Source organism: Bombina bombina, chromosome 3 (assembly GCF_027579735.1).
Source record: "Bombina bombina isolate aBomBom1 chromosome 3, aBomBom1.pri, whole genome shotgun sequence".
Taxonomy (NCBI): Eukaryota; Metazoa; Chordata; class Amphibia; order Anura; family Bombinatoridae; genus Bombina; species Bombina bombina.
Genome location: NC_069501.1, coordinates 228,009,374 through 228,036,278, shown reverse-complemented (window position 1 = coordinate 228,036,278; position 26,905 = coordinate 228,009,374). Strand labels below are relative to the sequence as shown.

General features: G+C 40.9%; 1 protein-coding gene across 2 annotated transcripts in view; it reads right to left on the bottom strand.

Annotated features, from left to right (window-relative positions):
* Window positions 1-227: 227 nt before the first annotated feature.
* DHRS13 (dehydrogenase/reductase 13) overlaps window positions 228-26,905 on the bottom strand; it is a 91,910-nt gene continuing 65,232 nt past the window's right edge. For both annotated transcript variants that reach the window (XM_053706180.1, XM_053706182.1), the window contains exons 3-5: window positions 20,929-21,052; window positions 763-1,074; window positions 228-544 (exon numbers count right to left, since the gene is read on the bottom strand). In XM_053706180.1, coding sequence (XP_053562155.1) covers window positions 282-544; window positions 763-1,074; window positions 20,929-21,052 — 699 coding nt within the window. In that variant the 3' untranslated portion in view covers window positions 228-281. The remainder of the gene's footprint in view (window positions 545-762; window positions 1,075-20,928; window positions 21,053-26,905) is intronic.

Below are 26,905 nucleotides of genomic sequence, written 5' to 3'. Positions count from 1 at the left end.
AGAATTTAAATTTAAGAATAAATCACATTCATATATATATATATGTAGATAGATAGATAGAAAACCAGGTATTTCCAGCTCTTTCATTAAATACCAGTGTGAGCATAATGACAATTATGAATGTGATTTATTCTTAAATTTAAATTCTTTATCCTTTAAAGCACAGTAAACACTTTGAGAGGATTACAATATAAAAGTATAGATAGTAAAACAACTTTGAAATATAGTTTCATTATTTATTTTGGCCCCGTATGATGTAATGTATATATATATAAAAACACTCAGTTGACCTGTCCAGTTAGACGCTCACTGACTTCCCATAGCTTCTTGGCAACTGCATCATCCCGGGCATGAGACTGAACCTGTTTAACCTGGCAATTAGCAAAATAGCGGCCACTGTACATTTCAATTCCCTCCTGTACAGCACAGTAGATAGAAGTCTGAGCACCGTCTGCAGGAGACCTTAAGAAGAGCCAAACTAGTGGAAAAGATATTATTTGTATCCAGTGGGGTAAACTGCGAGATAGATTAGTCTGCACCACACCTAAAAAAGAAAAAAAAAAAGTTCAAGCTATAACAAAAAATTCTCTTTCATAAACCTCATATATCCTTCAATCAAAATGATGATTTTTTTTAGCTGTTTGACATAATTAGTCTTATTTCTTTTGAATGGATGACTTTATTTATTTTTGCCATTGGATGTATTAACATTATTTACATCACTATGTACAAGCTACTCATGCAATATGTTTAGCCTTTTACCTGGGTGAACTGCATAGCATGTCACATCAGTCCCTTGTAGACGGTTAGCCAATTCTCTCACAAACAAAACATTGGCAAGCTTGCTGTCACAATAAGACTGGAATATGTGTGTTAACTTGTCTGAAGGTGGATTTAGGTTGCCGAAATCGATCTTTCCTCTACTATATAGCGAAGATGCCAAAACGATAATCCGGCTAGGATTGCAAGCCTTAAGTCGGTCAAGAAGCAGGTGTGTGAGCAAGAAATGCCCCAAGTGATTAACACCAAACATCATGTTGAATCCATCAGCAGTTTTACCGTAGTCCTGGATGCCTAGGAGGAAGTTGTAACATGCAACTGCTTATTATATTTATTATGTGCTTCATGCATTATAGTCTATATATAAGTAGTATTGGTATTTTACATTCATATATACAGTATATATATAAAAAACTGAATGTATGCTTACCTGATAAAATTACTTTCTCTTGCGGTGTATCCAGTCCACGGATTCATCCTTTACTTGTGGGATAGTCTCATTCCCTACAGGAAGTAGCAAAGAGAGCACACAGCAAAGCTGTCCATATAGCTCCCCCTCTAGCTCCACCCACCAGTCATTCGACCAAAGGTTAGGAAGAAAAAGGAGAAACCATAGGGTGCATTGGTGACTGTAGTTTAAACAAATTTTTTTTTACCTGACTTAAATGCCAGGGCGGGCCGTGGACTGGATACACCGCAAGAGAAAGTAATTTATCAGGTAAGCATAAATTCTGTTTTCTCTTGCAAGGTGTATCCAGTCCACGGATTCATCCTTTACTTGTGGGATACCAATACCAAAGTTTTAGGACACGGATGAAGGGAGGGAACAAGACAGGTACCTTAAACGGAAGGCACCACACTGCTTGCAAAACCTTTCTCCCAAAAATAGCCTCCAAAGAAGCAAAAGTATCGAATTTGTAAAATTTGGCAAAAGTATGCAGTGAAGACCAAGTCGCTGCCTTACAAATCTGTTCAACAGAAGCCTCATTTTTGAAAGCCCATGTGGAAGCCACTGCTCTGGCAGAATGAGCAGTAATTCTTTCAGGAGGCTGCTGGCCAGCAGTCTCATAGGCCAAACGGATGATGCTTTTCAGCCAAAAGGAAAGAGAGGTAGCAGTCGCTTTCTGACCTCTCCTCTTACCAGAATAGATAACAAACAAGGAAGATGTTTGTCTGAAATCCTTAGTTGCTTGTAAATAGAACTTTAAAGCACGAACTACATCAAGATTGTGTAATAGACGTTCCTTCTTCTAAGATGGATTAGAACACAGAGAAGGAACAACTATTTCCTGGTTAATATTCTTGTTAGAAACAACTTTAGGAAGAAAACCAGGTTTGGTACGCAAAACTACCTTATCTGCGTGGAACACCAGGTAAGGTGAATCACACTGTAAGGCAGATAATTCTGAAACTCTTCGAGCAGAAGAGATAGCTATCAAAAACAAAACTTTCCAAGATAACAACTTAATGTCTATGGAATGTAAAGGTTCAAACGGAACCCCTTGAAGAACTGAAAGAACTAGATTCAAACTCCATGGCGGAGCCACAGGTTTATAGACAGGCTTGATTCTGACTAAAGCCTGAGCAAACGCTTGAACGTCTGGTACCTCTGCCAGACGCTTGTGTAACAGGATAGACGAAGCAGATATTTGTCCTTTTAAGGAACTAGCTGACAATCCTTTCTCCAGTCCTTCTTGGAGAAAGGACAATATCCTGGGAATCCTAATCTTACTCCATGAGTAACCCTTGGATTCACACCAACAAAGATATTTCCGCCATATCTTATGGTAGATTTTCCTGGTGACAGGCTTTCTAGCCAGAATCAGAGTATCTATAACTGACTTAGAGAACCCCCGCTTTGATAGAATTAAGCGTTCAATCTCCAAGCAGTCAGACGTAGAGAAACTAAATTTGGATGCTTGAACGGACCTTGTATTAGAAGATCCTGCCTCATTGGCAGTGTCCATGGTGGGACAGATGACATGTCCACTAGGTCTGCATACCAAGTCCTGCGTGGCCACGCAGGCGCTATCAGAATCACGAAGCCTTCTCCTGCTTGATTCTGGCAACCAGACACGGGAGGAGAGGAAACGGTGGAAAAACATAAGCCAGATAGAAGGACCAAGGCGCTGCTAGAGCATCTATCAATACTGCCTTGGGATCCCGGGACCTGGACCCGTAGAGAGGAAGTTTGGTGTTCTAACGGGACGCCATCAGATCCAACTCTGGGGTGCCCCATAGCTGAGTCAGCTGGGCAAATACCTCCGGGTGGAGTTCCCACTCCCCTGGGTGAAAAGTCTGACGACTTAGAAAATCCGCCTCCCAGTTGTCTACTCCTGGGATGTGAATTGCTGAGAGATGGCAGGAGTGATCCTCCGCCCACCTGATTATTTTGGTTACTTCCGTCATCGCTAGGGAAATCTTTGTTCCCCCCTGATGATTAACGTAAGCTACAGTCGTGATGTTGTCCGACTGAAATCTGATGAATTTGGCCACCGCTAGTTGAGGCCATGCCTGAAGAGCGTTGAATATCGCCCTCAGTTCCAGAATGTTTACCGGGAGAAGAGTTTCTTCCCGAGACCATAAGCCCTGAGCTTTCAGGGAGTCCCAGACCGCACCCCAGCCTAACAGACTGGCGTCGGTCGTTACAATGATCCACTCTGGCCTGCGGAAACATATTCCTTGAGCCAGGTGATCCTGAGACAACCACCAGAGAAAAGAATCTCTGGTCTCCTGGTCCAACTGAATTTGAGGAGACAAATCTGCATAATCCCCATTCCACTGTTTGAGCATGCATAGTTGCAGTGGTCTGAGGTGTATCCGAGCAAAAGGGACTATGACCATTGCCGCAACCATTAGTCCGATTGTCTCCATGCACTGAGCCACAGATGGCCGAGGAATGGAATAAAGAGTAGTTAAGAGTTTTAGCTTTCTGACCTCCGTCAGAAATATTTTCATTTCTACCGAGTCTATCAGGGTTCCTAGGAATGGAACTCTTGTGAGGGGGGAGAGAGAACTCTTTTTGATGTTCACCTTCCACCCGTGAGACCTCAGAAAAGCCAATACAATCTCTGTGTGAGACTTGGTTCTTTGGAAAGTTGACGCCTGAATTAAGATGTCTTCTAGGTAAGGCGCCACTGCTATGCCCCGCGGGACCCTAGCACCTTTGTGAAAATTCTGGGAGCAGTGGCCAACACGAAAGGAAGAGCCACAAACTGAAAATGCTTGTCCAGAAAGGCGAACCTGAGAAACTGGTGATGATCTTTGTGGATAGGAATGTGCAGATACGCATCCTTTAGATCCACGGTAGTCATATATTGACCCTCCTGGATCATTTTTTGAGATCCAGGATTGGTCTGAAAGTTCCTTCTTTTTTGGGAACCACAAACAGGTTTGAGCAAAACCCCAGTCCTTGTTCTGCAATTGGAACCGGGTGGATAACTCCCATTGTATGTAGATCTTCTACACAGCGTAAAAACGCCTCTTTCTTTGTCTGGTCTGTAGACAGACGAGAAATGTGGAACCTTCCCCTTGGAGGAGAGCCCTTGAATTCTAGAAGGTATCCCTGGGCTACAATCTCTAATGCCCAAGGATCGTGTACATCTCTTGTCCAGGTCTGAGCGAAGAGAGTCTGCCCCCTACTAGATCCGGTCCCGGATCGGGGGCTACCCCTTCATGCTGTCTTGGTGGCAGCTGCAGGCTTTTTGGCCTGTTTACCCTTATTCCAGCCCTGGTAAGGTTTCCAGTTTGACTGGGGCTGTGAAACGTTACCCTCGTGCTTTGCAGCCGGAGAGGATGAAGCGGGGCGGTTCCTGAAATTGCGAAAGGAACGAAAATTAGCTTTGTTCTTTGTTTTAAAGGCTTTGTCCTGAGGGAGAGCATGGCCTTTTCCCCCGGTGATATCTGAAATAATCTCTTTCAATTCAGGCCCGAATAGGGTCTTCCCTTTGAAAGGAATGTTCAAAAGCTTGGATTTCGACGACACATCGGCCGACCAGGACTTTAGCCATAGCGCCCTGTGCGCCAAAATGGCGAAACCTGAATTTTTCGCCGCTAACTTAGCTATTTGGAAAGCGGCGTCAGTGATAAAAGAATTAGCTAGCTTTAGAGCCTTAATTCTATCCATAATTTCCTCATATGTAGGCTGACCATATTGCCACTTTAAAAAGGGACACATATGAAAAATACATATGTCAGGGCTGTTTTCAGGGCTATTTAAAGAAATGGTTTTGTATAGGAACCCTCACATATGTATTTTTCATTTGTGTTCCTTCTTAAAGCGGCAATATGGTCAGCCTACTCATATGAGGTCTCCGTCTGGAGCGAGTCTTCCAGCGCCTCAAACCAGAAAGCAGCTGCAGTAGTTACAGGAATAATGCAGGCAATAGGTTGGAGAAGAAAACCTTGTTGAACAAAAATTTTCTTAAGTAAACCCTCTAATTTTTAATCCATAGGGTCTTTAAAAGCACAACTGTCTTCAATTGGTATGGTTGTGCGTTTAGCTAGTGTAGAAACAGCCCCCTCCACCTTAGGGACCGTCTGCCACGAGTCCCGCATGGGGTCAGATATGGGGAACATTTTCTTAAAAACAGGAGGGGGGACAAAAGGGACACCTGGCCTATCCCACTCCCTAGTAACGATATCCGCAATCCTCTTAGGGACCGGAAACGCATCTGTGTAAACAGGGACCTCTAGGTACTTGTCCATTTTACACAATTTCTCTGGGATCACCAAAGGGTCACAGTCATCCAGAGTAGCTAATACCTCCCTAAGTAAAACACGGAGGTGTTCTAGTTTAAATTTAAAAGCCAATGTATCTGAATCTGTCTGGGGAGGAACCCTTCCTGAATTAGAGACTTCTCCCTCAGACATCAAATCCCTCGCTCCCACTTCAGAGCGTTGTGAGGGTATATCGGATACGGCTACCAAAGCGTCAGAATGCTCATAATCTGTTCTTAAAACGGAGCTATCACTCTTTGCAGGTAACACGGGCAGTTTAGATAAGAAGGCTATAAGAGAATTATCCATGACTGCCGCTAAATCTTGTAATGTAAAAGGGTTAGACGCACTAGAGGTACTAGGCGTCGCTTGCGCTGGCGTAACTGGTTGTGACACTTGGGGAGAGGCAGACGGGCTACCCTCGTTACCTTCAGTCTGAGAATCATCTTGGGCCACATTCTTAAGTGCAACAATATGATCTTTAAAGTGTATAGACATATCAGTACAAGTGGGACAAATTCTGAGAGGGGGTTCCACCATGGCTTCTAAACACATTAAACAAGGATTTTCCTTAGTGTCAGACATGTTTAACAGACTAGTAGAGTACACAAACAGGCTTGGAATCACTTTAATCAAATAAAAAACACAATTTGAAAAAAACGTTACTGTGCCTTTAAGAGATAAAAAGAGCACACAATTTTACAAAACGGTGAAAAATGCAGCAATCTTTCTGAAATTTTCACAGTATGTAGCTAAAGCCTTAATAAGATTGCACCCCAAGTTTCAAAACGATAAACCCCTTAATGCCCAAACTGGAGCAGCCTAAAGCCAACACCTGGTTAAATCACTACAGCACCTTGCCACAGCCTTGCTGTGGCCCTACCTTCCCTTAGGGATCAGATTTGGGGGGATATAGCTTCTTTTAGGCCCTCAAACATCAGCAGGACCCTCCATGTGAAACAGCATGAACTTATCTGCAATTCTAAGTGCGCATCTGAGGCGCGAAATTAGGCCCCTCCCACTCTACTCCGGAGCTGTGAGGCCTAGTAAATCACTCCTAAGTGACTAAAAAACAGCCATGTGGTAATAACCCCAGAAAAAACTCAAAAGGGCTTTCAAAGTGTCTTGCAAAACGATTTTTCCTTAGCCAAACAATCGATTGCCCTGAATAAGTGTCAACCAGTATATTAGCCCTATTATGTAAGCATTCAATTCCTTACTAAGTCTGTGAACATAACTTACCCTCCCCTCATGGGGATATTGTCAGTCTCTTCTAGCATTATCTCAGTGTTGTCTAGAAATAAATGAATGAACATACCTTATTGCAGATCACCCTGCAAACTGTTCCCCCCAACTGAAGTTTTCTGGTACTCCTCAGTCCTGTGTGGGAACAGCAGTGGAATTTAGTTACAACATGCTAAAATCATTTTCCTCTCAGCAGAAATCTTCATCACTTTTCTGCTAGAGAGTAAATAGTACAAACCGGTACCATTTAAAATAACAAACTTTTGATTGAAGATAATAAAACTACAATTCTAACACCACATTCCCTTTACACTCCCGAGAGAGACCCTAGTGCTTAGAGCCAGCAAAGAGAATGATGGGGGGGGTGGAGCTAGAGGGGGAGCTATATGGACAGCTTTGCTGTGTGCTCTCTTTGCTACTTTCTGTAGGGAATGAGAATATCCCACAAGTAAAGGATGAAACCGTGGACTGGATACACCTTGCAAGAGAAATTATATATCTATATATATATATATATATATATATATATATATATATATATATATATATATATATATATAAAACAAGAGAATGCACTCTCAGGACTTTTTAAAAAAAAAAACAATTTAATGGAACGTTTTCGGGGGTTCACAACCCCTTCATCAGCATACAGAACAAACAAAATACAACTCATTTATAGGGTTACATACAAATTAAATCACACCAACCTTAGTGCCTCTCCAAAAAAGTGCGCCAATATTTCGAGCTTGGAACGCATCTTGCGTTCCACAGTGCTGTCCGAAACCGGAAGTTTTATTACCTCACTTCCGGTTTACGGTTCCAATATACAATCGTGAACTTATTCATAAAGTTGTGCAATCTACATGTCTGAACATTCTTGTGTGACATACTAATGTAGAAAACTTCATATAGACAGACATGTGGAGCATTGCCACAAATGCCTAAAATTGTGATAAATAAATATTAGAAAGTGTTAGTGCATCGAGTTGGCATGGTGACAGTAACCATGGTAATTGTATACAATGTAAATTACCCATAAGTGCCATTACCTGTGTTAAATTTAAAACAGAATACCAACTGGACAGAACAACGATTTTCTTAATGTGCAAAACAGCATAATTTCATGCTGAATATGCTCATTACAGTAAAAATAATAATAATGATTAAAATAATAATTGGACTATATATCAGTACGTGTGGTTGGAATGACATTTTCTAAATGAGAAACAAATGAAATGCTGCAAATATGGATGGAAAAAATTAAAGTGTGACACCAATATGACATATAGTAAACTTGGACCCACTGACAGTTGGCATGAATATTGCTTCAATCGATATGCGAACAGATAGATGCATAAAGTGAGAGCAATATGTAATGAAAGGAATATGTGGGATATTGTAGGGCTGTGCAAATTATCAGCTATACCGCTGGGGCATCACATCATGTTCATATAAAGTAAATTTGGCCATCAGGCGGTTATAGCATACATCAGCCCAAATATAGATGCAGGTGATTATATGTAGTGGCTGGGAAAAAGTATAAGGGTGGTAACCTTATTTTGGAATTATAGCCTCAAACATGACAGCAAAGCAACCTATATCACAAGATAGAAGAGATAATGATAATAAGGACATGTAGCTCATATAAACAGTCCCCACATCAGAAATTTCTCCAAGTGGGTATAGTGGTATTCATATCCGCTTTAAGACTGGTGGTGCGTGTTTGAACAGTGGGTAATTGCGCAGGGCAGACCAGGCTTCCACGGAGAAGATGGAGACAGATGTCCCCCCTGCTCCGTGCCGTTAGGTGCACAACACTTCCCCCTACAAATAGGGGCAAATGGAATGTGTACAAAAACGGAGCCTCAATGTCCACCTGACATACCCCAAGTATGTAGCACCCCAATTGTTGATCACATAATGCTCTTAAAGTCCGGCATGGTATTCAAGCCGCCTGGTTGTATCGTGCCCAGTCTGAACATCCACTGGGCCTCGCGTTTCAGAAGTTGCTTGTTCCGGTCGCCCCCCCGATCCAATGGGGGTATGTGATCAATTAGAATGTAACGGATGGAAGACACTGAATGTCCCTTTTTGGCGCAATGTCGCGCCACTGGCTGCTCAGAATCACCTTGTTTGAGTGCAGTCCTTATGGCGTGGCGATGATTTGCCATACGCTCACGGAGTGTGCCAGATGTTTTGCCTATATAGAAACAGGAACATGGACAAAATAATAAATATATTACGTGAGTGGTAGTACACGTAATGGAGTGCCTGATAGAAAATGTTCGATTTGTGTGTGGATGATGGAATACTTTGGTACCCACTAGGCCATTACATGTTGTGCAGCCCAAACAGCGATAGGATCCCTTGATATTCCTTTTGTTCCCGGTCAGATAACACTGCTTGGGGTCCGCTTTCACCAATAGATCCTTAAGATTAGTCCCCCTCTTGAACCCAACCATAGGTTGTAAATTGTGAGTAAATGTGAGCTTAGGGTCTGAAGACATAATTGGCCAGTGCTGGCGAAGGATCTGGCCAACATTTTTTGTCGCTGGAGTGAAAGTGGTGGACATAATGAGCTTATCACTTGTGTCCCTTTTGGGTTTAGGTAGAATCAAATCCGTCTGTGTTAATGTTGAAGCGGATTCCATGGCGTCTTGTATTACCGGGATCTTATATCCCCTATTCTGGAACCTCTCACCCACTCCTTTCAATTGGGAGACCCCAGTTTCGGCATTAGAATTATTACGCATTGTTCTTATGCATTGTGATTTTACTATGCCTTTTAGTAGGGCTGGGGGATGGCAACTATCTGCCCTTAGTATAGAGTTGCGGTCAGTGGGTTTATGGTATAATGTGGTTCCTAGATTATTGGAATCCTTGAAGACTGTTAAGTCCAAGAAATGAATGGATTGAAAATCCACTGTCATCTTAAACTTAACATTATTGGTAGTGTTGTTATACACGTCAAACCATTTGTGGAGTTCCTCCAGGCCCCCTCGCCACACCAAGAAAATATCATCTATGTATCTGTAATAACAAATGATGGATACATTCGGCGTGTTCCACAGATACATGTTTTCGAATTGTGACATGTAGATGTTGGCGTACGAGGGGGCCATGGAGGAACCCATGGCTGTGCCAGCGGTTTGTAAATAAAATTTATTTTCAAACCGAAAATAGTTTTTAAACAGACAGTATTCAATAAGGGACAGTAAGAATTCCACTGGGGGACCCTCATAAAGGGGGTTTCCCGTAAGATGTTCTTGTATGGCTTTAAGTCCATCAAGATGGGGTATAATAGTATACAGACTGTTGACATCCAGAGTGACGAGCAAATCGTCTGGCTGGATGTCAACAGTCCGTATCTTACGAATGAAATCATTCGTGTCCATAACGTAAGACCGTGTTTCCCTCACCACTGGCTGTAATAGTACATCCACATATTGTGCTACAGGCTGGGTGAGTGACTCCCTAGCCGACACAATAGGACGGCCCGGTGGGTGGTCCAGTGTTTTATGGATTTTGGGGATTGAATACAAAATGGGTATTTTAGGATGTATAGTAGTGCAGAAATCACGAATGTGCTCAGTTAAGTACCCTTGTTCAAATCCCAAATTAATCAGTTTGTCAAGTTGTGTTTTGAATTGTATAGTAGGGTCAGATGTTAACAGGTTATATGTCAGGGTATCAGCCAATTGTTCCAGGATGTCATCTCTATAATCATTATAATCCAAAAGGACAATGGCCCCGCCCTTATCGGCGGGCCTGATGACTATAGAGGAATCATTCTGGAGGGTTTTAATGGCTTTCAATTCATCTCTGGAGAGATTATGTTTCCACAATGTGTCTGTTCTTGCTGTGTCCAAATCTTGGGTTATCAGCCTCAAAAAGGTTTTAGTACTTGGACTGCTATTAATGGGTTCAAAAGAACTGGGTACTTTGCATTTAAGTTCAACGTGGCACTTCAGTGATGGCGAATCTTTATTTTGAAAAAATTCCCTAATCTTAAGGGATCTATTCAGTTTGTAGAGGTCTAGCTTAAGGTCAAATTCAGATACTGGGGTGCTCGGCACAAAAGATAAACCTTTGTTAAGAACTTTGCGCTCACTGTCAGTCAAGATGTGTGTACTCAGATTAACAATTATGTCCTCTGTCGTGGTCGTCTGGGGGGTCTGTGTCTGATGCCCCGCCCGCCTGATATGGGGTCTGTGATGCCTCCCCCTCCCCGAGAGCGTGTTGTTACCCCTAAAAAATGACTAGGGGTTGAATGTGATCTGGGTTCATGTGAGGAAAATTGGTCCTGATGTCTATGTGGACCAGGTGGAGTGAACAAAGTACCAGAGGGATTCCTTTCGGTGTCAGTGGAGTCTTCCCCACTCGTATCTACCGTATCAAAGTGTACCCGTCTGGTTCTGTGTCTCCTCCTGGTCTGATTCCCATGTGTGGTGGTCAGCCATTTATACACTTTTCCCTGCGTGTAATCACTGTTGACAGTCTCCAACTTTTTGTTTTTAAATGTAATTAAATCACTCTGGTATTTGTCAATTTGCAATTTGATTTTTGATAACCAATTTTCTTGGGTGTCACTGGTGAGTGTGATGTTATGTAAAGATTCAAAAGTTTGTATTTCTATCCTAACTTTACTTAGAATTACAGTGACCTCCTCTATAACCAATAGTATTAGGTCTAATTGGGGTTCTACATACTTGGGGTATGTCAGGTGGACATTGAGGCTCCGTTTTGGTACACATTCCATTTGCCCCTATTTGTAGGGGGAAGTGTTGTGCACCTAAGCAGGGGGGACATCTGTCTCCATCTTCTCCGTGGAAGCCTGGTCTGCCCTGTGCAATTACCCACTGTTCAAACACGCACCACCAGTCTTAAAGCGGATATGAATACCACTATACCCACTTGGAGAAATTTCTGATGTGGGGACTGTTTATATGAGCTACATGTCCTTATTATCATTATCTCTTCTATCTTGTGATATAGGTTGCTTTGCTGTCATGTTTGAGGCTATAATTCCAAAATAAGGTTACAACCCTTATACTTTTTCCCAGCCACTACATATAATCACCTGCATCTATATTTGGGCTGATGTATGCTATAACCGCCTGATGTCCAAATTTACTTTATATGAACATGATGTGATGCCCCAGCGGTATAGCTGATAATTTGCACAGCCCTACAATATCCCACATATTCCTTTCATTACATATTGCTCTCACTTTATGCATCTATCTGTTCGCATATCGATTGAAGCAATATTCATGCCAACTGTCAGTGGGTCCAAGTTTACTATATGTCATATTGGTGTCACACTTTAATTTTTTCCATCCATATTTGCAGCATTTCATTCGTTTCTCATTTAGAAAATGTCATTCCAACCACACGTACTGATATATAGTCCAATTATTATTTTAATCATTATTATTATTTTTACTGTAATGAGCATATTCAGCATGAAATTATGCTGTTTTGCACATTAAGAAAATCGTTGTTCTGTCCAGTTGGTATTCTGTTTTAAATTTAACACAGGTAATGGCACTTATGGGTAATTTACATTGTATACAATTACCATGGTTACTGTCACCATGCCAACTCGATGCACTAACACTTTCTAATATTTATTTATCACAATTTTAGGCATTTGTGGCAATGCTCCACATGTCTGTCTATATGAAGTTTTCTACATTAGTATGTCACACAAGAATGTTCAGACATGTAGATTGCACAACTTTATGAATAAGTTCACGATTGTATATTGGAACCGTAAACCGGAAGTGAGGTAATGAAACTTCCGGTTTCGGACAGCACTGTGGAACGCAAGATGCGTTCCAAGCTCGAAATATTGGCGCACTTTTTTGGAGAGGCACTAAGGTTGGTGTGATTTAATTTGTATGTAACACTATAAATGAGTTGTATTTTGTTTGTTCTGTATGCTGATGAAGGGGTTGTGAACCCCGAAAACGTTCCATTAAATTGTTTTTTTTTAAAAAGTCCTGAGAGTGCATTCTCTTGTTTTCTATTTGATGCTATATCATTGCACCCAGGCGAGTTGGCTATCGGTGGGCTGAACTGGAAATTGTCTACTATATATATATATATATATATATATATATATATATATATATATATATATATATATACACACACTTCAGTATGTTTGAAAGAGATAGTCTTACTTCATATTCCCAAAACAGTGAGACTGATTTATGGTGCACAAAGACAATGACTGTATAAAACAGTGCTACTTCTACACAGCTGGAGAATCCCACCGCCAGTGTAACTTTTAGATTTTAAACAACTTTCCAATGTACTTCTTATGTCACATTTGCTTTGTTCTCTTGGTATGCTTTGTTGAAAAGTATATATAGGTAGGCTCAGGAGCAGAAATGCACTACTGGCAGCTAGATGGTGATTTGTATGTCTCTTGTCATTGGCTCACCAGATGTGTTCAGCTAGCTCCCAGTTGTGCATTGCTGCCCCTAAGCCTATGTAGGTTTATTCTTTCACAAAGGATACCAAGAAAATATATTTGATAAAAGAAGTAAATTGGAAAGCTATTAAAAATTGTATGTTCACACTGAATTATTTGACTGTAATTTTAAGGGCATTAAAGGGACAGTCAACACCAGAATTTTTGTTGTTTTAAAAGATAGATAATCCCTTAATTACCAATTCTCCAGTTTTGCATAACCAACACAGTTATAATAATACACGTTTTACCTCTGTAATTACCTTGTATCTAAGCCTCTGCAGACTGTCCCCTTATTTCAGTTCTTTTGACAGACTTGCATTTTAGCCAATCAGAGCTGTATCCATAGTAAATTCACCTGCATGAGCTCAATGTTATCTATATGAAACAAGTGAACTAATGCCCTCTAGTGGTGAAAAACTATCAAAATGCATTTAGATTAGAGGGGGCCTTCAAGGTCTAAGAAATTAGCATATGAATCCTCCTAGGTTTAGCTTTCAACTAAGAATACCAAGAGAACAAAGCAAAATTGGTGATAAAAGTAAATTGGAAAGTTGTTTAAAATGACATGCCCTAATTGAATCATGAACGTTTTTTTTTTGGACTTGACTGTCCCTTTAAGCACATTAGCTGGTGCTGCTGCTTTTAGGGCTAATAAATAAATTATGGTGCGCTACTCAAATTTGTTTCTTTAAAAAAGGTACAATTGCATAAACTTTTCAAATAAGATAGAAAACATCTACTAATGTTGGTAACAACATAATTTATGCTTACCTGAAAAATGAATTTATTTCATGGTGGTGAGAGTCCATGATCCATTACTCATGGGAATTACCCTTATCTACCACTAAGAGGAGGCAAAGAGTCCCAAACCCCAAGAGCTTTATAAAATCCCTCACACATACTTCAGTCTAACGTATAGCCAAGCAAGTAAGGTAAAAAAAAAAAAAGAATAAGAGACAAAAAAGGAGCAAGGAAAAAAAAATAAAACTTAGATAACTGCGCAAAGAAACTTTCTACCAAAGGCTGCTTCAGAAGAAGCAAAAACCTCAAAATGTAAAATTTAGAAAAAATAAACACAGAAGACCAAATAGCTAAAGCCTAAAGACTAAGAATTGCAACTGACCTAGTAGAATGAGCAGAAATCAGCTGCAGTGAAGGAAGACCTCCCTCCAAAAAAGCTGTGAAAAACAAAAGTTTTAACCAAAAGGCTAAAGAAATAGCAGAAGTCTTCCATCCCTTCCTAGGATCAGAACCATCCTAGGAATCCTAAAATCCTAGTAGCAGCAATGACAAATTCAAGTGCCAAAACAATATCCAAGTAATGCAAAGATCTCTCAGTAGCATACCTAGAATAAGGACACAAAGAAGAAACAAGAATCTTTCAGCTAAAGTTGTCTGAAGAAGCCACCTTAGGAAAGAAATCAAAATGAAGACTGAAAAAACAGCTTTATTCTGATGAAACATCAGATATGAAAGATCATAAAAATAGCAGGTAACCAAAACTCTTCTAGCAGAAGAAATAGCCAAAAGAAATAACCAGACTATGGGGCCGAATTATCATTGTCTGGCGGACAAGATACGCTGTAGCGTATCATGTCCGCCAGATATCACTGAATGCCAACAGCATACGCTGTTGGCATTTAAAGTGAAGGTCAAGTTTTGCGACTTTCTATCCTCTATTCTATTATACATCTAGTATATAACCTGATCGCTAAGTTTTTTCCCCAAAAAGTATATATATTCTATTAGTTTATTAACTTTATATTTACCCTCTCTGCCGTTCTTCGCTCCTCCCTCCTTTCATTTCCTGGAGTTTTGACTATATTACGTACAGAGCGGTCCCACCCGCTCTGTACGTACTTCAAAAGCGTGTTCACGAATGACGGCTCACTTGCGCATGCGCAGCATCCACGAGGATTCAATTTGCGCCTGCGTGACATAAACAAATAGATACACAGGACGTCGCCTTATAAACACAAAAAAGCGCATGCGCTAAACTGGAACGAGCGTTGTCAAGAAAGTAAAGGAAATGACGGCCACGCATGCGCATATCGAACAATAAGGCGGTGACGTAATATGACGGCCGCCTAACGGCCAGTGTTTCCATTAGATAGTCTAAAAATGTGACCGGCCTTATGAAAAAAAAACGGGATGTTTTACATTTGTTCAGAATCGGATCAAGAAACGGTAAGAAAGCTTGAAATATATCGATTCTAAATTTTTGATGACTTAAACTCCCATTTATTATAATAGTATTTGCAGGGGAAAAAGTTTAATAGGTTCAAGTTTACCTTCACTTTAACATTGCACAAGCAGTTCTAGTGAACTGCTTGTGCAATGCCACCCCCTCATAACTGCTTTTTCTGGCGAGCCGCATCAGGGGCCGTTCGGCCCTTGATAAATCGGCCCCTATGCATAGGTTCAGAAAGGAGTAATCTGCATTATACACCAGAAAAGGATTATATTGAGGAGAAATAGGCTTGATAAAAGATTAATATGAATCACAGCCTGAACAAAACAATGAACATCAGGAAGATTAGTAATTTTATGTGGAACAAAACAGAAAAACTGCCCCTTAGAAAACTGATGCTGATAGACCCTTATCTAGTCAATTCTGAAAAAAAGCAGAATTCTGAAAGAATACCAGGAAAAAAAATCTGATTAAAACACCATGAAATAAAAAGCCTAAATCACGAAAACCCCTATGTCTAAGGACCAAGCGATCAATTCATCTGTTGGCGCTCTACAAATAACAGTTAATAATAATAATTAAGATGCCATCAATTTCAGAGACTTGAGATCCGGACCCCAAATACATCCCTCTGACAAGCACTGTACTCTGAGGGAAAACTGGGCACCAATATAGACTGAGAACCCCTCTCTGAAGAATCAAATGAACAACTTAAATCTTCGACCACCTCTAGCAGAAGCAAAGTAAAGACTGAGGTTTGTGGGAGGGGTTTTATAGAGCTCTTGGGGTTCAGGACTGTTTGTCTCCTCCTAGAGGTAGGGAAGAGTAATTCCCAGGAGTAATGGATTGTGGACTCTCACCACCTTTATAAAAGAAATTTAATGTAATACTTTTACATCTAAAATTATTGGAGATTTACTTAGGCCTAGATTTGGAGTTTGGCGGTAGCTGTGAAAACCAGCGTTAGAGGCTCCTAACGCTGGTTTTAGGCTAACTCCGGTATTTGGAGTCACTCAAAATAGGGTCTAACGCTCACTTTTCAGCCGCAACTTTTCCATACCGCAGATCCCCTTACGTAAATTGCGTATCCTATCTTTTCAATGGGATCTTTCTAACTCCGGTATTTAGAGTCGTGTCTGAAGTGAGCGTTAGACATCTAACGACAAAACTCCAGCCGCAGGAAAAAAGTCAGTAGTTAAGAGCTTTCTGGGCTAACGCCGGTTTATAAAGCTCTTAACTACTGTGCTCTAAAGTACACTAACACCCATAAACTACCTATGTACCCCTAAACCGAGGTCCCCCCACATCGCCGCCACTCGATTCATTTTTTTTAACCCCTAATCTGCCGACCGCCACCTACGTTATCCTTATGTACCCCTAATCTGCTGCCCCTAACACCGCCGACCCCTATATTATATTTATTAACCCCTAATCTGCCCCCCACAACGTCGCAGCCAGCTACCTACAATAATTAACCCCTAATCTGCCGACCGCAAAGCGCCGCCACCTACGTTATCCTTATGTACCCCTAATCTGCTGCCACTAACACCGCCGACCCCTATATTATATTTATTAACCCCTAATCTGCCCCCCTCAACGTCGCCTCCACCTGCCTACACTTATTAACCCCTAATCTGCCGACCGGAGCTCACCGCTATTCTAATAAATGTATTAACCCCTAAAGCTAAATCTAACCCTAACACTAACACCCCCCTAAGTTAAATATAATTTTAATCTAACGAAATTAATTAACTCTTATTAAATAAATTATTCCTATTTAAAGATAAATACTTACCTGTAAAATAAATCCTAATATAGCTACAATATAAATTATAATTACATTGTAGCTATTTTAGGATTAATATTTATTTTACAGGCAACTTTGTAATTATTTTAACCAGGTACAATAGCTATTAAATAGTTAAGAACTATTTAATAGCTACCTAGTTAAAATAATTACAAAATTACCTGTAAAATAAATCCTAACCTAAGTTACAATTAAACCTAACACTATACTATCAATAAATAAATTAAATACAATTCCTACAAATAACTACAATGAAATAAACTAACTAAAGTACAAAAAATAAAAAAGAACTAAGTTACAAAAAATAAAAAAATATTTACAAACATAAGAAAAATATTACAACAATTTTAAACTAATTACACCTACTCTAAGGCCCCTAATAAAATAACAAAGACCCCCAAAATAAAAAATGCCCTACCCTATTCTAAATTACTAAAGTTCAAAGCTCTTTTACCTTACCAGCCCTGAACAGGGCCCTTTGCGGGGCATGCCCCAAGAAGTTCAGCTCTTTTGCCTGTAAAAAAAAAAACATACAATACCCCCCCCAACATTACAACCCACCACCCACATACCCCTAATCTAACCCAAACCCCCCTTAAATAAACCTAACACTAAGCCCCTGAAGATCTTCCTACCTTATCTTCACCATACCAGGTTCACCGATCCGTCCTGAAGAGCTCCTCCGATGTCCTGATCCAAGCCCAAGCGGGGGGCTGAAGAGGTCCATGATCCGGCTGAAGTCTTCATCCAAGCGGGAGCTGAAGAGGTCCATGATCCGGATGAAGTCTTCATCCAAGCGGGAGCTGAAGAGGTCCATGATCCGGATGAAGTCTTCTATCAACGGCATCTTCAATCTTCTTTCTTCGGGAGCCATCATCTTCCATCCGACGCGGAACATCCTCTTCTCCCGACGCCTACTAGCCGAATGACGGTTCCTTTAAGGGACGTCATCCAAGATGGCGTCCCTCGAATTCCGATTGGCTGATAGGATTCTATCAGCCAATCGGAATTAAGGTAGGAATATTCTGATTGGCTGATGGAATCAGCCAATCAGAATCAAGTTCAATCCGATTGGCTGATCCAATCAGCCAATCAGATTGAGCTCGCATTCTATTGGCTGATCGGAACAGCCAATAGAATGCAAGCTCAATCTGATTGGCTGATTGGATTAGCCAATCGGATTGAACTTGATTCTGATTGGCTGATTCCATCAGCCAATCAGAATATTCCTACCTTAATTCCGATTGGCTGATAGAATCCTATCAGCCAATCGGAATTCGAGGGACGCCATCTTGGATGACGTCCCTTAAAGGAACCGTCATTCGGCTAGTAGGCGTCGGGAGAAGAGGATGTTCCGCGTCGGATGGAAGATGATGGCTCCCGAAGAAAGAAGATTGAAGATGCCGTTGATAGAAGACTTCATCCGGATCATGGACCTCTTCAGCTCCCGCTTGGATGAAGACTTCATCCGGATCATGGACCTCTTCAGCTCCCGCTTGGATGAAGACTTCAGCCGGATCATGGACCTCTTCAGCCCCCCGCTTGGGCTTGGATCAGGACATTGGAGGAGCTCTTCAGGACGGATCGGTGAACCTGGTATGGTGAAGATAAGGTAGGAAGATCTTCAGGGGCTTAGTGTTAGGTTTATTTAAGGGGGGTTTGGGTTAGATTAGGGGTATGTGGGTGGTGGGTTGTAATGTTGGGGGGGGTATTGTATGTTTTTTTTTTTTACAGGCAAAAGAGCTGAACTTCTTGGGGCATGCCCCGCAAAGGGCCCTGTTCAGGGCTGGTAAGGTAAAAGAGCTTTGAACTTTGGTAATTTAGAATAGGGTAGGGCATTTTTTATTTTGGGGGTCTTTGTTATTTTATTAGGGGGCTTAGAGTAGGTGTAATTAGTTTAAAATTGTTGTAATATTTTTCTTATGTTTGTAAATATTTTTTTATTTTTTGTAACTTAGTTCTTTTTTATTTTTTGTACTTTAGTTAGTTTATTTCATTGTAGTTATTTGTAGGAATTGTATGTAATTTATTTATTGATAGTATAGTGTTAGGTTTAATTGTAACTTAGGTTAGGATTTATTTTACAGGTAATTTTGTAATTATTTTAACTAGGTAGCTATTAAATAGTTCTTAACTATTTAATAGCTATTGTACCTGGTTAAAATAATTACAAAGTTGCCTGTCAAATAAATATTAATCCTAAAATAGCTATAATATAATTATAATTTATACTGTAGCTATATTAGGATTTATTTTACAGGTAAGTATTTAGCTTTAAATAGGAATAATTTATTTAATAAGAGATAATTAATTTCGTTAGATGTAAATTATATTTAACTTAGGGGGGTGTTAGTGTTAGGGTTAGACTTAGCTTTAGGGGTTAATACATTTATTAGAATAGCGGTGAGCTCCAGTCGGCAGATTAGGGGTTAATAATTGAAGTTAGGTGTCGGCGATGTTAGGGAGGGCAGATTAGGGGTTAATACTATTTATTATAGGGTTAGTGAGGCGGATTAGGGGTTAATAACTTTATTATAGTAGCGCTCAGGTCCGGTCGGCAGATTAGGGGTTAATAAGTGTAGGCAGGTGGAGGCGACGTTGTGGGGGGCAGATTAGGGGTTAATAAATATAATATAGGGGTCGGCGGTGTTAGGGCAGCAGATTAGGGGTACATAGGGATAATGTAAGTAGCGGCGGTTTACGGAGCGGCAGATTAGGGGTTAATAATAATATGCAGGGGTCAGCGATAGCGGGGGCGGCAGATTAGGGGTTAATAAGTGTAAGGCTAGGGGTGTTTAGACTGGGGGTACATGTTAGAGTGTTAGGTGCAGACGTAGGAAGTGTTTCCGCATAGCAAACAATGGGGCTGCGTTAGGAGCTGAACGCGGCTTTTTTGCAGGTGTTAGGTTTTTTTTCAGCTCAAACAGCCCCATTGTTTCCTATGGGGGAATCGTGCACGAGCACGTTTTTGAGGCTGGCCGCTTGCGTAAGCAACTCTGGTATCGAGAGTTGAAGCTGCGTTAAATATGCTCTACGCTCCTTTTTTGGAGCCTAACGCAGCCTTTATGTGGACTCTCAATACCAGAGTTATTTTTATGATGCGGCCAGAAAAAAGCCGGCGTTAGCTACGCGGGTCTTTACCGACAAAACTCCAAATCTAGGCCATACTTTGTTATACTTCACTATTCTGAAATACAAATGCAACAAAATTGTGCTTTAGAGGATTTACTCCATATAATAGGTGATAAAGAATTTTGCATTTTTGAACCTTAATTTAAAGACAGATAATCGCCACCACAAGTGTTATATGTACCTCTAAATGGTGAGGAGCAAAGTGAGTGAATATCCACGTATTCTCCTGGTTATTAAAACAAACTACATTATTGCTTTTTTGCTTTCTATTAAACACTAAACATTCCTTATTTTGAAGTTACAGTACTAGCAAACTCCAAAAAAGGCCTTAAAGGACACATTTTAAAGAGAAATTCAATATCTGTAATTTATGTACAAAACTGATAAGAATAACCTTCTAGTGAATATACTTAACCCTCACAGAACTGTAGCTCCTTCTTCTTTGAATACATATTACATATATGCAAATCTACACACATATAGACAAACACACATCATTTGCCATAGTTATTGTGTCCAAAACAAATAATGAACAAAATTATAAAAATGACCGTGGGGTTCATGGCTCACCTGCGTTGTTGATGAGTATGTCCAAACGAGGCTCAGAGTTGAGGAATGTTTTGCAGAATGATCTGACAGATGAGAGACTGGCAAGATCAAGCTTCATAAAAAGAACTTCATTGTTTCCAGATAACTTTTGGAAAAAAAAAAAAAAAAAAAAATATATTTGGTTATTAACCCCTTAGTGACCAGACCACTTTTCGATTTGTTGACCGTCTGGGAAATTAATTAGTTAATGCAAAAGAGATCTGACACTATGGAATAGCTTGGATATAAACTACATAAAATGACAGATGTTGATTGTTTAAATAAACGCTAATAATGAAGGCTAACAAACTGATAATGGCCTCTATTGATAAAAGCTGATAAATAGGACACTCATGTATTAGTGCTGTATATCGAGAGAATAATGATAAGGATAAGTAATTGTCAGTGTGACTCAAAAAATGTTCATAAAAAGGTTTGATATATCAACTGGGTAATGAGTCTAAAATGATAAATTTAAAACCAAAATCAGACTTATCTAACGGCATACGATGTTAAACACATGGAGTATACAATAAAACATAAATATAAAGTATAGGGACATCTCCCTACGTATATAAAAAACACAGTGAGCGAAAAAACAGAATTTATGCTTACCTGATAAATTACTTTCTCCAACGGTGTGTCCGGTCCACGGCATCATCCATAACTTGTGGCAATATCTCTTCCCCAACAGGAAATGGCAAAGAGTACAGCAAAAGCTGTCCATATAGTCCCTCCTAGGCTCCGCCCACCCCAGTCATTCGACCGACGGACAGGACAAAAAACAGGAGAAACTATAGGGTGCCGTGGTGACTGTAGTTAAAGAAATAAATTTATCAAACCTGATTAAAAAACCAGGGCGGGCCGTGGACCGGACACAACATTGGAGAAAGTAATTTATCAGGTAAGCATAAATTCTGTTTTCTCCAACATTGGTGTGTCCGGTCCACGGCATCATCCATAACTTGTGGGAACCAATACCAAAGCTTTAGGACACGGATGAAGGGAGGGAGCCAATCAGGTTACCTAAACGGAAGGCACCACGGCTTGCAAAACCTTTCTCCCAAAAATAGCCTCCGAAGAAGCAAAAGTATCAAATTTGTAGAATTTGGCAAAAGTGTGCAGGGAAGACCAAGTCGCTGCCTTACATATCTGATCAACAGAAGCCTCAGCCCTGGTAGAGTGAGCTGTGACTCTTTCAGGAGGCTGCCGTCCGGCAGTCTCATAAGCCAATCGGATGATGCTCTTCAGCCAAAAGGAAAGAGAGGTAGCAGTAGCTTTTTGACCTCTCCTTTTACCAGAATAGATGACAAACACAGAAGATGTTTGTTTGAAATCCTTTGTTGCTTCTAGATAAAACTTTAAAGCACGGACTACATCTAAATTGTGTAACAAACGTTCCTTCTTTGAAACTGGATTCGGACACAAAGAAGGTACAACTATTTCCTGGTTAATATTCTTGTTGGAAACAACCTTTGGAAGAAAACCAGGTTTTGTACGCAAAACGACCTTATCTGAATGGAACACCAGATAGGGCGGAGTACACTGCAGAGCAGATAACTCAGAAACTCTTCTAGCAGAAGAAATAGCAACTAAAAACAAAACTTTCCAAGATAACAACTTAATATCTATGGAATGTAAAGGTTCAAACGGAACCCCTTGGAGAACTGAAAGAACTAAATTTAAACTCCAGGGAGGAGTCAACGGCCTGTAAACAGGCTTGATCCTGACCAAAGGAGTTCCCACTCCCCCGGGTGGAATGTCTGACGACTCAGATAATCCGCCTCCCAGTTTTCCACTCCTGGGATGTGGATCGCAGATAGATGGCAGGAGTGATCCTCCGCCCATTTTATGATCTTGGTCACTTCTCTCATCGCTAGGGAACTCCTTGTTCCCCCTGATGGTTGATGTAAGCAACTGTCGTCATGTTGTCTGATTGGAATCTTATGAATCTGGCCTTTGCTAGCTGAGGCCAAGCCCTGAGAGTATTGAATATCGCTCTCAGTTCCAGAATGTTTATCGGGAGAAGAGATTCTTCCCGAGACCATAGACCCTGAGCCTTCAGGGAGTCCCAGACCGCGCCCCAGCCCATTAGACTGGCGTCGGTCGTGACGATGACCCACTCTGGTCTGCGGAAGCTCATTCCCTGGGACAGATGATCCTGGGTTAGTCACCAACGTAGTGAGTCTCTGGTCTCCTGATCTGCTTGGATCACTGGAGACAAGTCTGTATAGTCCCCATTCCACTGTTTGAGCATGCACAGTTGTAATGGTCTTAGATGAATTCGCGCAAAAGGAACTATGTCCATTGCTGCAACCATCAATCCTACTACTTCCATGCACTGAGCTATGGAAGGTCGAGGAACAGAGTGAAGAACTTGACAAGCGTTTAGAAGCTTTGACTTTTTGACATCTGTCAGGAAAATCTTCATTTCTAACAAATCTATTATTGTCCCCAAGAAGGGGACTCTTGTCGACGGAGACAGGGAACTTTTTTCGATGTTCGCCTTCCAGCCGTGAGATCTGAGAAAGGCCAGAACGATTTCTGTGTGAGCCTTTGTCCTTGAAAGAGACGACGCTTGTATCAGAATGTCGTCCAAGTAAGGTGCCACTGCAATGCCCCTTGGTCTTAGAACCGCTAAAAGGGCTCCGAGTACCTTTGTGAAAATCCTTGGAGCCGTGGCTAGCACGAATGGGAGAGCCACAAACTGGTAATGTTTGTCCAGAAAGGCGAACCTTAGGAACTGGTGATGATCTTTGTGGATAGGAATATGTAGATACGCATCCTTTAAATCCACGGTAGTCATAAATTGACCCTCCTGGATTGAGGGTAAAATAGTTTGGATAGTTTCCATTTTGAACGATGGTACTTTGAGAAATTTGTTTAGAATCTTTAAATCTAGAATTGGTCTGAAGGTTCCCTCTTTTTTGGGAACTACAAACAGATTTGAGTAAAAACCCAGTCCTTGTTCCACAATTGGAACTGGGTGTATCACTCCCATTTTTAACAGGTCTTCTACACAATGTAAGAATGCCTGTCTCTTTATTTGGTTTAAAGATAAGTGAGACATGTGGAACCTTCCCCTTGGGGGTAGTTCCTTGAATTCCAGAAGATAGCCCTGAGAAACTATTTCCAGTGCCCAGGGATCCTGAACATCTCTTGCCCAAGCCTGAGCGAAGAGAGAGAGTCTGCCCCCTACTAGATCCGGTCCCGGATCGGGGGCCACTCCTTCATGCTGTTTTGGTAGCAGCAGCAGGCTTCTTGGCCTGTTTACCCTTGTTCCAGCCTTGCATCGGTTTCCAAGCTGGTTTGGTCTGTGAAGCATTACCCTCTTGTCTAGAGGCTGCAGAGTTGGAGGTCAGTCCGTTCCTGAAATTGCGAAAGGAACGAAAATTAGACTTATTCTTGGCCTTGAAGGGCCTATCTTGTGGAAGGGCATGGCCCTTACCCCCAGTGATGTCTGAGATAATCTCTTTCAACTCTGGTCCAAAAAGGGTTTTACCCTTGAAGGGGATATTAAGCAATTTTGTCTTGGAAGATACATCCGCTGACCAAGACTTTAGCCAGAGCGCTCTGCACGCCACAATTGCAAACCCAGAATTTTTCGCCGCTAACCTAGCTAACTGCAAAGCGGCATCTAAAATAAAGGAATTAGCTAACTTAAGTGCGTGTATTCTGTCCATAACCTCCTCATACGGAGTCTCTCTATTGAGCGACTTTTCTAGTTCCTCGAACCAGAACCACGCTGCTGTAGTGACAGGAACAATGCACGAAATGGGTTGTAGGAGGTAACCTTGCTGAACAAAAATCTTTTTAAGCAAACCCTCCAATTTTTTATCCATAGGATCTTTGAAAGCACAATTATCCTCGATAGGAATAGTAGTGCGCTTGTTTAGTGTAGAAACTGCCCCCTCGACCTTAGGGACTGTCTGCCATAAGTCCTTTCTGGGGTCGACCATAGGAAATAATTTCTTAAATATAGGAGGGGGAACAAAAGGTATGCTGGGCTTCTCCCACTCCTTGTTCACTATGTCCGCCACCCGCTTGGGTATAGGAAAAGCGTCGGGGTGCACCGGAACCTCTAGGAACTTGTCCATCTTACACAATTTTTCTGGAATGACCAGGTTGTCACAATCATCCAGAGTAGATAAAACCTCCTTAAGCAGTGCGCGGAGGTGCTCTAATTTAAATTAAAATGTCACAACATCAGGTTCTGATGAATCATCTTGGGCAACCTTACTATTTGTGGCAGTACTGTCCTTACTTTGTTTGGACGCTATGGCACAATTATCACACAATTTGGAAGGGGGAGACACATTGGCTTCCATACATACAGAACATAGCTTATCTGAAGGTACAGACATATTAAACAGGCTTAAACTTGTCAATAAAGTACAAAAAAAACGTTTTAATTAAAACCGTTACTGTCTCTTTAAATTTTAAACAAGGCACACTTTATTACTGAATATGTGAAAAACAATGAAGGAATTGTTCTAATTTTACCAAATTTTCACCACATTGTCTTAAAGCATTCAAAGTATTGCACCCAAAATTTCAGAGCTTTAACCCTTAAAATGAAGAAACCGGAGCCGGTTACAGTTTTAACCCCTCTACAGTCCCAGCTACAGCCTTTGCTGCGACTTTACCAAACCCAGGGGGGAATACGATACCAAATGAAGCCTTCTAGGAACCTTTTCAACTACTTTCTGATCCACACACATGCAGCTGCATGTCCTGCTCTCAAAAGTAACTTCGCAGTAATGGCGCGAAAATGAGGCTCAGCCTACTACAGTGAAGGCCCTTCCTGACTGAAAAGGTGTCCAAACCAGTGCCTGACGTTAAAAAACGTTCCCCAAAGTTTATAAGTGTGAAATTCAAGCTCAATCTGTATAAAATGCCCAAATAAAGCAATCGATCTTGCCCATAAAAGTGTTTATCAGTTTTATAGCCCATATTAAGCCCTTTATTCTGTTTGAGACTAAGAAAATGGCTTACCGGTCCCCATGAGGGGAAATGACAGCCTTCCAGCATTACACAGTCTTGTTAGAAATATGGCTAGTCATACCTTAAGCAGAAAAGTCTGCTAACTGTTTCCCCCAACTGAAGTTATTTCATCTCAACAGTCCTATGTGGAAACAGCAAACGATTTTAGTTACTGCTGCTAAAATCATATTCCTCTCACAAACAGAACTCTTCATCTTTTTCTGTTTCAGAGTAAATAGTACATACCAGCACTATTTTAAAATAACAAACTCTTGATAGTAGAATAAAAAACTACAACTAAACACCACATACTCTTAACCATCTCCGTGGAGATGTTGCCTGTGCAACGGCAAAGAGAATGACTGGGGTGGGCGGAGCCTAGGAGGGACTATATGGACAGCTTTTGCTGTACTCTTTGCCATTTCCTGTTGGGGAAGAGATATTCCCACAAGTTATGGATGACGCTGTGTACCGGACACACCAATGTTGGAGAAACGATACACACATTCGAACACCTACGGTCCACATATACACTGCAAAAATCACACCATTTTGCATACTTACAGGCCAGACACTATGTAACGGTTGCAGGTTGCTGGATTGTGTAATAACTGTACCCACTGTAGATAAAGGTCAGACACATAAAGAATAAGTAAGTATCAAAATCATCCGATCATTCACATTTATACTAAATAACTTTATTAGTGAAAAAATATATTGAAAGTCCGGCTGGACTCATACACATGCACACACACACATACTATTAAAACTAGCTGGAACTCAGATAATATTATTGGTATATCAGATAGCACTCCCGGGGCACGAACACGGGGTTACTGAACCCCCAATTTTTAATTTGCTGACTCAGTGCTAGCACTCTTGATATTATCCTAATATTTATAGACAGTTAAAAGTAATCAGGTCTCCGCTATAGAAGAGACCTTTTTATAGCTTAGTCCTCATTTACGTCCAATAT